The sequence below is a fragment of the Trachypithecus francoisi genome, unplaced genomic scaffold, assembly GCF_009764315.1.
Source record: "Trachypithecus francoisi isolate TF-2019V2 unplaced genomic scaffold, Tfra_2.0 Lachesis_group10, whole genome shotgun sequence".
Classification (NCBI taxonomy): Eukaryota; Metazoa; Chordata; class Mammalia; order Primates; family Cercopithecidae; genus Trachypithecus; species Trachypithecus francoisi.
This window is the reverse complement of record NW_022681455.1, coordinates 36,420,956-36,435,330: the sequence shown is the minus strand read 5'-3', so window position 1 is coordinate 36,435,330 and position 14,375 is coordinate 36,420,956. Positions and strand designations below refer to the sequence as shown.

At 43.9% G+C, this 14,375-nt stretch overlaps 2 protein-coding genes across 5 annotated transcripts in view; one reads left to right on the top strand and one right to left on the bottom strand.

Moving 5' to 3' along the window:
- The window catches only part of KCTD20 (potassium channel tetramerization domain containing 20), a 54,708-nt gene that overhangs the window by 39,671 nt on the left and 662 nt on the right, over positions 1-14,375 (bottom strand). The window contains exon 1 of one of the 4 annotated variants that reach the window (XM_033216978.1): positions 3,507-3,639. The exons of 1 other annotated variant lie outside the window; for it this stretch is intronic. The gene's annotated coding sequence lies outside the window, so the exon portion shown is untranslated. Of the gene's footprint in view, positions 1-3,506; positions 3,640-14,375 lie in introns of those variants that run through there. 2 more of the 4 variants (XM_033216975.1, XM_033216979.1) reach the window with 2 other exon arrangements.
- The window catches only part of PXT1 (peroxisomal testis enriched protein 1), a 60,159-nt gene continuing 47,911 nt past the window's right edge, over positions 2,128-14,375 (top strand). The window contains exon 1 of the mRNA XM_033219819.1: positions 2,128-2,214. Coding sequence (XP_033075710.1) covers positions 2,128-2,214 — 87 coding nt within the window. The remainder of the gene's footprint in view (positions 2,215-14,375) is intronic.

Sequence of the window (14,375 nt, the reverse complement as noted above, 5' to 3'; positions counted from 1 at the left end):
CAGCCTCCGGAGTAGCTGGGACTACAGGCGCCCGCCACCTCGCCCGGCTAGTTTTTTTGTATTTTTTAGTAGAGACGGGGTTTCACAGTATTAGCCAGGATGGTCTCGATCTCCTGACCTCGTGATCCGCCCATCTCAGCCTCCCAAAGTGCTGGGATTACAGGCTTGAGCTACCGCGCCTGGCCGACAATAGTTATACTCTTGATGACAACTTCCAAAGCTTCTGGGCATTGCTCAAGCATTTAACATATTTTAAAAATCACCAAAGTAGTTATCTAAGCTTTTATTTAATCTTTTTTAAAAATACTGAGTTCAGGCCTGGCGCGGTGGCTCACACCTGTAATCCCAGCACTTTGGAAGGCCCAGGCAGGCAGATCACCTGACGTCAGGAGTTTGAGACCAGCCTGGCCAACGTGATGAAACCCCGTCCCCACTAAAAACACAAAAAATTAGCCAGGCATGGTGGCGGGCGCCTGTAATCCCAGCTACTCAGGAGGCTGAGGCAGGAGAATCACTTGAGCCCGGGAGGCAGAGGTTGCAGTGAGACGAGATCATGCCACTGTACTCCAGCCTGGGCAACAAGAGCGAAACGCTGTCTCAAAAAAAAAACAAAAAAAAACTGAGTTCATAACATTTCTTGGGCTTTACAAGATAGCTATCTCTTGCTCTTATTTGTCCTTTCACTACTTATTTCAAGCTTCAAAGAATTCCTTAGCAGTAGTACTCCCACTTTTTATGATTTATATGGTTACATTATATCCTCCTTCAATCTCCATTTTTCCAGATAAGATAATATTGATTTTGTAGTCACATGAAAGTCTCTCCATTTTCTCCATCTACTTATAATTTCTCTGGACCTTTTCTACTTTTGAAGCATTTTTCTTGAGATAATTTGGTGGGAAGAACACTGGGCTAGGAGCCAGAAGTCCTCACTCTGCAATCTCATCTCTCAGATTCTTTATCTGAGAGGACTGCACTTGATAAATTTGTAATAGGCTCCTTTTATATCTCTAAGCCTCATATATCTAAGACTCTGGATCTTCCAACTAAAAATCATTTGGTATTCTAACAATTCCCCTCAATTTTTTACTCCACTTAGCCAAAGAAGGGCAGGAAGATCAGATTGAAGGGTAGAGGAAGACACAGCAATCAGGAAGCTCAGGGCTACAGAAGGAAGACATGACATTTTATGAATCAACAGAAAAAGATTCAGTAAGAGAAATCAGACACCAAAAAAAGGAAAAAAGTCAGAGAAACACATGGCCTAATTCTAACCTCATCTCTACACATCTATTTGAAGGGGGAATAAGAAATACAAAAATGTGTATATCATTGTCCTTACCAAAGTTATTAGGTGTCTCTGTTACAGAATTTTTTTTTTTTTTTTTTTGAGACAGGGCTGGCTCTGTTGCCCAGGCTGAGTACAATGGCGCGATCTCGGCTCACTGCAACCTCTGCCTCCCAGATTCAAGTGATTCTCCTGCCTCAGCCTCCCGAGTAGCTGGGATTACAGGTGCCCACCACCACGCCTGGCTTATTTTTGTATTTTTAGTAGAGACAGGGTTTCACCAGGTTGGCCAGGCTGGTCTGAAACTCCTGACCTCAGGTGATCCACCTGCCTCAGCTTCCCAAAGTGCTGGGATGACAGACGTGAGCCACCATGCCCGACTTCCGTTACAGAATTTAAGACTGACCTAACTACTAACCTCATCCAATGTATTTCTTAACTTCTTATAGAAAACGAGATTATTGGAATAGTATGCGTATTTCTGGAATAATAGGAAGGAATGAATTATGGATGAATAAAGAGAATCTTTTGGCAGCAGTGGAGTTTATTCAACCCTCATTTCTGCCTCAGAGAAGCAATGCAACTCTGTGCCAAGATATATATGTCTATATCGCTATGCTGTTGATAAAACGGCCTATGACAGTGCTTTGAGGAAAATTGTCATTACGCAGATATTTGATGACTAAATTAATGTCCAGCTGAACTGAAAGCCCTCATAATGCTACTAGTACTGCTACATACCGGATAATATGACAGTCAAGGCCATGGGCATTATACGGCATTGGCTGCCCTGGTTCCATGGGGAGACTGAGTAAGCTGGGCGGAGGAGATTTGGCCTAATGGCATTAAGCTCTGGCGATACTAGAAGCAGCCCTCAGAAGGAAAAGATAAACGGGCTATCTCTAGACCACCAGAGCAATATCGGAGTACGTATGAAAATCATTTCCTACCCTGTGCCAGGGTCAAAAAAAAGCACTATGTTTTCTCATACTGGCTTCTGGAGAGTTAGGGCTTCTTGTCCTAGGACTGGTTTGGGGCAGGCGACTGGTTTACGACAGGTTTGGGGAGGAATACATCGACAAAGGGTTAAGGTTGTTGGGCAGCCCAGCCTAAAGGTGGTGTTTCTCAGCGTGTGGTCGCTGGACCAAGAGTGGGGGTGCCTGCTTAAATCCCAGACTCAGGGACTCACCACAAATCTCTAGAATCAAATTTATGGAAGAGGTGCTACGGTACTGCAACCTTATTACTAAGGAACAATCTTCTGTTTCAGAACTATGGCCTAGGAATTGGAGTTTGAGGTGGAGGCCTTGAGCGGAAGTCCTCTGACTCTGGATTCATCACATCCGACAGACATTACTACAACACTGTTTTGGAGACCATTAAAAAAATACCTCAACTTCTCACAGAGCGAACAGGAACAAAACTAAGGACTCTGGAACGTATTTTCATAAGCTGGTTAAACACTAGTTCCTTTACAGCCTTGTTTATCATGTTCGTTTGTTCACTAGATTCTTATTTTAAAATAAATCTCTTCAACCGAAGAATTTTCAGAAAGAATCACAAACTCCAAAATAGAAGAGGTTTTCTCATAGTGCAGAACTGGGCTTGTAAACCTGAAGACACTGCTATAAAAAGCAAAGTTTTATTTAAAAGAAAATTGCTGGTTAAGGCTTTCCCCAGCGCTTTTGCACTCAGAGTCACGGATGAAAGCGGGCAGTTTGCGGGTGGCAGGGAAGGAAGACGCGGAAACAGGGCTGAAAAGACCGGGCAAAATGCACCCGGCTCCAGAGTTCAGGAGGAAGTCCCACCAACTACCTAATTTTTAATGGAGCCAATTAATTGCCAGAAGAACCGCGTCTGCAAATGTTTTGCCAATCAACACTCCAGGTTCTCGCTATTCCTCTCGGGATGAACCACCCGAGGCCTGCAAAAAGCAGTCAAGTTATACTTCAGCTGTGCCCACCATCTCGGCGCAGCGTCGCCTCCCTCCCCAGGATCACCAGACTCTGCCCTCCGCGCGGAAACAGGACCCCATCACGCCGATGTCGACAGGTTCCTCGCGCCCAGCTTAGCCCCGCGGCCTTTTGACTTGGGGGTCCGAGCCGCCGCCTCGTGCGGAGAAGCCCCCTCGGCCACAAAGGGGAGACTCGGGCCACGCCGCCACCACACTCGCCCTGCCCGGTCTTCGCGCCCGAAACCGTCCCGCGCCGCCACTTACTCGTCGCTCCCCGCCGCGCTGTCGCGCTCGGGGATGGAATCCGCCCGGGAGGCGCGCGCAGATCGCGCAGCCAGAAGCCGCAGCCGGGACCGGCTGTGCCGCAGCGGCGCGCGCCCCCCGCCCCAGCCCGCGCGGCCACGCGGCTGAGTCACCCAGCGCTTCACGTTAAGAGTCCCCTCCGCGCGTGGCACGCCGGGAAGGCCGTGTCGGGGGACCCCGCCCGGGGCCGCACCGTAAATGGGTGTCTCCTTTCCTCCAGTCCACTCTGCACCCGACCGCAGCGGGCGCACTTTTCTGAGTTGCGCATACCCTCTCAATTATTAAAGGTTGCAGACGGAAAAGTTAGTAGTTTTCGGAATTGTAGAATGCTCTCGCGCAGCGCCAGGACGGCTGATACTTACCCGAAAATATGGAACCCTGATCTCCCCATGCTTGGAGCGGGATTGGGGGCAGCGTAGTAAGATTAATGAAGTTGCTTAAACGCATTTGCTCGAAAGTCACTACCCTGGACATACATTCTGGTCAAAAGAAAGGGGAAAAAACTCCACATTTTTTTCAAATATTGAGTTTCATGAAGGTACCTGCTATGACGAAGTTGTATTACAAATTTTAAATCAACCGGAAGCAAGTTACTGGGAAAACTGTGTTATGAGTAAAATATTTCAGCATTCAAAAAACATCTATGTGTGGTCCATGTCCTATAAACCGAATGCTGGAAAACCCAAAAGGAAGTTCTTATTGTCATGGTTTCTAGTGGCTTTTGTACTTTTGAAAATTACACTAGGCAGGGAGCGGTGGCTCACGCCTGTAATCCCTGCCCTTGGGAGGCCGAGGCGGGCGGATCACCTGAGGTCGGGGTTTCCAGACTAGCCTGGCCAACATGATGAAACCCCGTCTCTGCTAAAAATACAAAAATTAGCCAGGCGTGGTGGCGGGCGCCTGTATGATTCTAGCTGCTCGGGAGGCTGAGGCAGGAGAATCACTTGAACCCAGGAGGCAACTGGGAAGTTGCAGTGAAGTTCCCTCTCAAATATATATATATGTGTCTCTATATACTAATTAAATATACTAATTATGCAAGCTATTGTAAATTGTTGAAAGCTATGTAAACTAATAATAGCACAATTTTTAAAATTCTGGGTCGATTTTCCTTTTCCTTACAAGAGTCTCTAAAAACTAATTTGGAACTAAGGATTAAAATTGGTGTTGAAGTGGAAGGAATGTAAGAAAATAGTTTGACTCATTTCAGTAGGTTTCACACGGTTAACGGATACTTATATAGCAAACTTGTTTTATCAGGGTCAGAAACTTTAATTTTTTTTTTTTTTTTTTTTTTTTTTTTTTTTTTTTTTTTTGTTGAGACGGAGTCTCGCTGTGTCGCCCAGGCTGGAGTGCAGTGGCCGGATCTCAGCTCACTGCAAGCTCCGCCTCCCGGGTTTTACGCCATTCTCTCGCCTCAGCCTCCCGAGTAGCTGGGACTACAGGCGCCCGCCATCTCGCCCGGCTAATTTTTTGTATTTTTTTAGTAGAGACGGGGTTTCACCGTGTTAGCCAGGATGGTCTCGATCTCCTGACCTCGTGATCCGCCCGTCTCGGCCTCCCAAAGTGCTGGGATTACAGGCTTGAGCCACCGCGCCCGGCCAGAAACTTTAATTTTCAAAACTGAAGACATAAGTTGTTTCATTATAATTTGGTCTTAGAGGCATAGAGGGTCATTTTCCATTTCTATTCTCCCTTGTTTACGGCTGTAAAGTATGCAGGACTGTATTGTGTTTATCTCAACATGGGCTAGGCTGTGAGGCTGCACTCGTCATCTGTAAGTCAGTCTCACGTCCCCATGGTGACTCAGCTTCCCTGCTGCTTGCATCTCTGGCTCTGCCATCCTAGCACTTCCGGGCTGGCAGAAGAGCTAGATTGGAGAATCCTGTAAGGGCTCTCCTTTGCCTCTGCCAGAAGTGAGTGGCCTTTTCACTTCTGCTGACGTGTTTCACTGTCCTGAACTAGTCACCCGACTCAACCTGACTGACTCTAAGAAAGCTGTGAGATATAAATTCCTGCATGCCTGGAGAAAAGGAATATGAAAAAAGATTTGGTAAAAACATGGCTATAAACCAATTTGAGTGAGTTATAGGCTCCGAACTTTACAATAGTAGCAGCATAGAGGATTGTTCAAACTAATGCCTTTATTTCCATTGTTATAAAGTACAGTGTCATAGCCTTTGAGTCAAAGAAAAAAAAACCCTTCTGATATTCCTGCAAAACAGTTCTTGAAACAAATTCTTCCTTTCTGGAAAGATTCCTTCCTGCAGATTCATATATTGTCTTTCTTTCTTTTTTTTTTTTTTCTTATTGTGGAGAAAGGAGTTCTTATTCTGTTGCCCACGCAGGTCTTGAACTCCTAGGCTCAAGCTATCCTCCAGATTCTGCCCCACTAAGTTTGGGGATTACCGGCATGAGCCACTGCACTGGCTGCAGATTTGTGGTATACAAAAATCTGGCCTGAAGTTTGGAGAATCAGGCTAACTACTGGATCTTATTATTTTTTTAAACACTTTCATTTTGGAAATTAAAGCATACAGAAAGATATAATAAACACTTGTTATCCATCATCCAAAATAAATAAGTGATAACATGACTTTTAATTTATAGTTAATGGCTCTACTTTTGGCTAAAATTTCATATAATGAACAGCATATCAGACTGGGTACCTTTTTTGGGCAGACTTCAAGGAGACAGGATATGAGAAATGTATATTCACAGAAAGCATACGTGTTTGCTGATTTTTATCATTTTATTTCTAATTTAATGTAGGTATCTCAAGACCCCGAGTCTCTGAGATGTATTTATATCTGAAACCAAAACTTTTTTTTTTTTTTTTTTGAGACAGGGTCTCCCTTTGTTGCCCAGGCTAGGTGCAGTGGTGTGATCACCACTCACTGCAGCCTCAACCTTCTGGACTCAGGTGATCCTCCCATCTCAAGCTCCAAGACAGCTGGGACTACAGTCATGAACCACCACACTCAGCTAATTTTTTAAATTTTTTTGTAGAGATAGGGTGGGAAGGGGGAGTCCTAGGCTCAAGCAATCCTCCCAGTTTGGCCTCCCAAAGTGCTGGGGTTACAGGCATGAGCCACTGAGCCCCCTACTGAAACCCTTTCTAATGTCAAATTGGTAGACTTGGAGTTTTCAGTTGACATAATGCAATATAGTTCATCTGATTTGCTGAATTATTTAAGTCTCCTTAAACAGCATCTACTACCAGTAAAATTACAAAGCACTCATCCCAACATTTTGTATCATTTAGGCTTCTTAGTAACCATAGGAGATAGATTTTATTACTCTTATTTACAAATGAGGAAATCAAGACATAAACATGAAGTATTCATTAAACTACTAGAGGTACTTGTGGGCTGAGAACTCAGGTCATCTAATTTCAAAGTTCTTGTTCGTCATACACTAAATAGTGACAATTCCAAACAACTAATTTAAGGTTGACTCTTAAGAATAAAAATATTTTTAAAATAATAGCTATTGTAAATTGTCGTACAAAAAGTTCATTCTCATTTCTACTGACTAATCTTATGTAGTAAATGTAAAAACTAACCAAAAATCCCCAGATTTTGAACTATCTCTCTCAAAGTAATTATATTTGCTAAATGTTGGTTTTGTTTTCTGAGACAGAGTCTTGCCCTATCACTCAGGCTGGAGTGCAGTGGTGGGATCATGGTTCACTGCAACCTCAGCCTCCTGGGCTCAAGTGATCCTCCCACAGCCTCCTGCGTAGCTAGGACTACAGGTGCAGGCCAACAGGCGAAGCTAATTTTTTAATTTGTAGAGAGGAAGTCTCACTATATTGCCCAGGCTGGTCTCAAAGTCCTGTGGGGAGTCAGGATAGGGGAGTCAGAAAATGTGGAAATGTGTTACCCTGGGTTTCGGCGAAAGCTGGGCGTAAACTGATAATGTTTATCTCTTGTTATTCCTGTTACTGGTTTACAAACGGGCTCTGGCCTTCCTATCCCATATACCGGCCCTGACAGCTCACATGACCTCTTGTTTATGAACACACAAGTCTCATTCTTAAACCTAATACTGAGAATGCCTAGAAGTTTTTTTTTCTTTTTCAGCCTTATGTGAGGGTTGTTGTTGATGATGTTTTGAGACGGAGTCTCCCTCTGTCGCCCAGGCTGGAGTGCAATCTCTGCTCACTGCAACCTCCACCTCCCGGATTCAAGTGATTCTCCTACCTCAGCCTCCCAAGTAACGGGGATTACAGGCACACACCACCGTGCCCAGCTAATTTTTATGTTTTTAGTAGAGACAGGGTTTCACCAGGTTGGGCTAGGCTTTTCTCCAATTCCTGACCTCAGATGATCCCTGGCCTCCGCCTCCCAAAGTGCTGGGATTACTGGCGTGAGCCACCGCTCCCAGCCACCTTATATGAGTTTTAAATAAACAGCATTTGAAAAAGAAAATAGGCAGGACACGGTGACTCATGCCTGTAATCCCAGCACTTTGGGAGGCCAAGGTGGGCGGATCACCTGAGGTCGGGAGTTTCAGACCAGCCTGGCTAACATGATGAAACCCTGTCTCTACTGAAAATACAAAAAATTAGCTGGACGCGGTGGTGCGCCTGTAATCCCAGCTACTCGAGAGGCTGAGGCAGAAGAATCGCTTCAACCCAGGAGGCGGAGGTTGCAGTGAACCTAAGGCAGGAGAATTGCTTGAACCCAGGAGGCGGAGGTTGCAGTGAGCCAGGATCACACCACTGCTCCAACCTGGGCGACAGCGAGACTCTGTCTCAAAAAAAAAAAAAAAGGGTTCCAACAACCCACTGAGCCACCACAGAAACCTATGAGATATTTATTTAGTAGATAGGTAAACTTTATTTCGCAAGCCCAAGGGGATAATTTACTTTCCATCCCCCTCTCTTTCAAAATAGAGAACCTCCAACAAATGGTATATAAAGGAAAACAAAGCAAACAAAAGAGGGAAACTTTGCAGTTTATTAACTCAAGCATGAAAGTACAGAAAATAAGCAGGGCTCAACATACTTGGAAAAGTAAGTCTGAATTTATTGCATTAAAACATGTTGTTGCACTAATCCGGCCGGGCCCGGTGGCTCACGCCTGTAATCCCAGCGCTTTTGGAGGTTGAGGCGGGTGGATCACGAGGTCAGGAGATCCAGACCTTCCCGACTAACATGGTGAAACTGCATCTCTACTAAAAATACAAAAAATTAGCCGGGCGTGGTGGCGGGCACCTGTAGTCCCAGCTACTCAGAAGGCTGAGGCGGGAGAATGGCGTGAACCCAAGAGGTTGAGCTTGCAGTGAGCCGAGATCGCACCACTGCACTCCAGCCTGGGAGACAGAGCGAGACTCCGTCTCAAAAAATAATAATAATAATAATAAAAAGAAAGCATTAATAAAACAGAACCTACTTTTACTTCAGTCATTTGATCCCTAGGAATTCAAAATAATGCGGAAGGAGATGAAACATAGTAGTCTATAAACAATTTTGAGACCAGCATGAAATGACTAAGGACTACGATATAATTTCCTTTTCAAAAAACATACAATTCAGGACAAACAGTTATCATTGGAATAAATAAATAAACAAACATACAATTATCAGACACAGCCATAAGACTTACTTAGAAAAGAATAAAGAACATATCTCTATCCTAGAGTTAGTTCTAGAGTTATTCTACTACATTCTGGATGTGGTTGAGTACAGCATTTCCTATAGCTGAATGAGATTAGTGAAAAGATCTAGGTTATGCTTTCAGTAGTGAAAAGTGAAGATGATTTATTCTATAAACCTTGATTATATTATAGTACTGTCAAATTATTAAAATATTGACAAATTATGTAGTTTAGTAAGAGCTGGCAGCTCGCTATGAGATTCTTTTACTTTGCTCAAATCATGTCCTCCTCCTTTCCCCAAACTATGAATAATTGAAAACATGGAAAATCTGTTTATCAAAACATGTGTCCTCCCAGCCCCTATGTCCACTGTAAGAAACTTCATCATAAGGAACAAACACATAAACAATAAGATAAATAATGAGAACTAGGTAAATTCAGAAAGATTTATTCAGCTTATTAACTAAGAGCCCAAGCAGAGCTTTCTCTTTGCTTATTCAGAGTTGTGATGCCTACTTGGAAACAAGTCAGTGTTTGTGAATATACATATAAAGTACATGAAAAGGGAAGCATTAAAAACATGAAGTGATGGCCAGGAGCAGTGGCTCACGCCTGTAATCCCAGCACTTTGGGAGGCTGAGGCAGGAGGATCACTTGAGGTCAGGAATTTGAGACAAGCCTGGCCAATATGGTGAAACCCTGTCTCTACTAAAAATACAAAAATTAACCAGGCATGGTAGCACATGCCTGTAAGTCCCAGCTACTCGGGAGGCTGAGGCAGGAGAATTGCTTGAACCTGGGCGGCGGAAGTTGCAGTGAGCCGAGATCGTGCCATTGCACTCCAGCCTGGGCATTGCAGCAATACTCCATCTCAAAAAAAAAAAAAAAAAGAAAAAAAGAAAAAAAAAGTTATATCGTTTTTATAAGGCAGTATGATGTAGTGAAAAAAAACATTGGAAAACAAGCCAGATGACCTGTGTTTGAGGCTATTTCACACTTACTGACTAAACAAGTCACCCAGAAGGTTAGGTTTCCTAATCTGTAGGTAACTGACCTACCTTTGCCATGAGGTTGTTATGAAAAAGAAAAAATCAAAATGTATGCAAAAGTATTTTATAACCTCTAAAAATTAGCTGGGCGTGGTGGCAGATTCCTGTAATCCCAACTACTCGGGAGGCTGAGGCAGAAGAATCGCTTGAACCCAGGAGGCAGAGGTTGCAATGAGCTAAGATCATGCCCCTGCACTCCAGCCTGGATGACAGAGCAAGACTCTCAAAAAAAAGAAAAAAGAAAGCATTGGCCAGGCGTAGTGGCTCACGCCTGTAATCCCAGCACTTTGGAAGACCAAGGTGGGCAGATCACGAGGTCAGGAGATTGAGACCATCCTGGCTAACACGGTGAAACCTTGTCTCTACTAAAAATACAAAACATGTAGCCAGGCATGGTGGCGGGCGCCTGTAGTCCCCCCTACTCAGGAGGCTGAGGCAGGAGAATGGCATGAACCCTGGAGGTGGAGCTTGCAGTGAGCTGAGATTGCGCCAGAAATTTAGATCGCTCTAGAGAAATGTAAGGTACTACTAGTATTAATATGATATATACACCCCATCCAAACTAATATTATCTTTTTCCTGAGGTAAAATTGTCCTCGTTAATGTCGACCTTAAATTGTTTGCGTATCAAAATATACCAGTTAGTTTTCTTAACATTTGTTATGCAGTTTTTTGTTTGTTTTTTGAGATGGAGGCTTGCTATATTGCCCAGGCTGGTCTTGAACTTCTAGACTCAAGAGATCCACCCGCCTCAGCCTCCTGGTTGGCTGGGATTACAGGCACGTGGTGCCATGTCTGGCTTGTTATACAGCTTTAATGAAAATAAAAACATGTTACAGTGATGAAATATTTTCTTTTTTTTTTTTTTAATCATGATAACAATAGAATTACTAAAGAGAATTAAACATCACCTTTTTTTTTTTTTTTTTTTTGAGACTGAGTTTCGCTCTTGTTGCCCAGGTTGTAGTGCAGTGGCATGATCTCAGCTTACTGCAATCTCCACCTCCTTGGTTCAAGCTATTCTCCTGCCTCAGCCTCCTGAGTAGCTGGGATTATAGGCGCCTGTCACCACATCCAGCTAATTTTTTGTATTTTTAGTAGAAACTGGGTTTCATAATGTTGGCCAGGCTGGTCTTGAACTCCTGACCTCAAGTGATCCACGCGCCTCAGCTTCCCAAAGTGCTGGGATTATAGGCGTGAGCCACCACGCCCGGCCTAAGTATCACTTCTTAAGGGGATATTTGGTTTTCTACTGAATGTGTCCTCTTTAGTGCCTTTTAAAAATCATACACTAGATACTTGTCCTTACAGATTCTTATTCTTAAAAGATTGTCAAACACACACACACAGTCAATGTCCTAGGCTGAATCTGGAAGGAATTATTAGGAATTGCTAGCTCATTGCTTCCTCAACTACTCTTTGATTTTTAATATACTACATGATAGCAACATATGAATAAGGCTGACAGCTTTTGGAAAGTTCCTCTTCTTGCTTTGAATCTCTATGCTTAAGCTAGTAAGTGGGTTGGTCTCTCTTGGTTTTTATTTACTGTAAATGGAAGCAGGTTCATATGGTGCTGAAAATTAGTGGATACTCAACCTTGGAATGGGAACCATATACTTCAAAATTGACTTTAAGAAGGATCCAAGTGAGAGTAAGTTGAATAGGAACTAAGAAGATCTGACAGCCTGGTCACCTTTAGATCAGTCATTGCCTCTCTGGTCTCATCCACTTTTATCTAAAAATGGGGAAGTTTAGATCAAATGATACCTACCATTTGTTGAGTGCATCCCATGTGGTGGGCAGGCACTAGCTCTAATTGGCAAGCCTCATTAGTTCCATATTACAGATGTAGAAATCAGGGCTTAGGCTGAGCGCGGTGGCTAACACCTGTAATCCCAGCACTTTGGGAGGCCGAAAGTGGATCACCTGAGGTCGGGAGTTCGAGACCAGCCTGACCAACATGGAGACCAAACTTAACATATTTTAAGTTTCTACTAAAAATACAAACTTAGCCAGGCATGGTAGTGCATGTCTGTAATCCCAGCTACTCGGCAGGCTGAGGCAGGAGAATCGCTTGAACTGGGAGGCAGAGGTTTCAGTGAGCCGAGATCATACCACTGCACTCCAGCCTGGGTGACACAGCGAGATTCTGTCTCAAAAACAGAGGGGGAAAAAAAAATATAGGTGTGTATATATATATATATATATATATATGAAGAAAAAAGAAAAGGAGAGAAACAAACATAGGAAGAAAAATGTAGAGCTGGGGAGAAGGGAAAGAAAAAAGAGTTGCAGACCCGGCGCTCACTTCTGTAATCCCAGCATTTCGGGAGGCCGAGGCGGGCGGATCACCTGAGGTCAGGAGTTCAAGACCAGCCTGACCAACATGGAGAAACCCTGTTTCTACTAAAAATACAAAAAGTAGCCGGGCGTGGTGGCTCAAGCCTGTAATCTCAGCACTTTGGGAGGCCGAGACGGGCGGATCACGAGGTCAGAAGATCGAGACCATCCTGGCTAAGACGGTAACACCCCGTCTCTACTAAAAAATACAAAAAACTAGCGGGGCGAGGTGGCGGGCGCCTGTAGTTCCAGCTACTCGAGAGGCTGAGGCAGGAGAATGGCGTAAACCCGGGAGGCGGAGCTTGCAGTGAGCTGAGATCTGGCCACTGCACCCCAGCCTGGGCGACAGAGCCAGACTCCGTCTCAAAAAAAAAAAAAAAAAAAAGTAGCTGGGTGTGGTGTCACATGCCTGTAATCCCAGGTACTCGGGAGGCTGAGGCAGGAGAATCGCTTGAACCCGGGGGGCGGAGGTTGGGGTAAGCTGAGATCGCGCCATTGCACTCCAGCCTGGGCAACAAGAGCGAAACTCCATCTCAAAAAAAAAACAACAACAACAACAAAACAAAACCCAGCACTTTGGGAGGCCGAGGCAGGCGGATCACGAGGTCAGGAGATCGAGACCATCCTGGCTAACACGGTGAAACCCCGTCTCTACTAAAAAATACAAAACAAAATTAGCCGGGCGAGGTGGCGGGCGCCTGTAGTCCCAGCTACTCGGGAGGCTGAGGCAGGAGAATGGCATAAACCCGGGAGGCGGAGCTTGCAGTGAGCCGAGATCGTGCCACTGCACTCCAGCCTGGGCGAGACAGCGAGACTGCATCTCAAAAAAAAAAAAAAAAAAAAAAAAAGTTGCAGAGAGTTAGAGAAGAAGGAGGAATCAGAATGAATGAGAGAAACAGAGTGGTCCACAATAGGAAGAAGCTGGTCTTAGAAGGGAGAGAAAGACTAGAACAAAGGGGAACCACAGTGGAAGCCAGGAGGAATAGGTTAAAGGAGTTCCTTTTTTCATTCAACAAGTATTTATTACCCAACCACTGACTGCAGAGTACCCTGATAAATGCATGTCCTGGGAAAAAAAAAAAAAAAATGCATTACTCATGGTCTAACCCCAAATAGAATTTCATTTCTTAGTAACTTGGGTTTTCTTTTCTTTCTGATAATAAAAATAATTTATGCTCATTTAGAAAATTTGGAAAACAAGAGCTGAAATAACGAATCTCTCATTCTAGCCTGGGGCTCAGTTCGAAGGGACAGCACCACCAAGAGAAAACTCTTCTCATTAAGATAGCAGAGGTGCAAAAGAGCAAGCAGAAAGTAACCAGGCCTCTTTAGACCTAGGCTTGAAATAGTGCATTGTCTCTTCTGTCTCTGTCTCATGAAGCCACTGCAAAGGTGTGGACACAGGCAGGGGTAAAGAAATGGGGCCAGTAATCAGGTATGTATAGAGAGAATATACATATACATACATATACTATTAAAATTAGTAACTCAAGTACCATGTGTGGTCTTGCGGTAAATGATCTGATTTTCTGATACAATGAACAAATCTTGGTAAAATTCAGAAAATCATTAAACAACAATAACAAAAGTATAAGTTTCCCTTGATTTATACCATAGATGCATTCCTGGAAATCTGGTATATATAAAACCCATACAAAAAATATTTTTTGTTTATATGTGAAACAGACAAGTTCTAGATTCAGATCATTGTGACTGGATTTTTTGCCTATGAGAATATCCAGAGGGACAGTCAAAATACAGAACGTAGGACAATTTTTTTGTGGAGGGCAGGACCTTTACAGGCATTGGAGGAGGTCTGACATACCTGACTCTA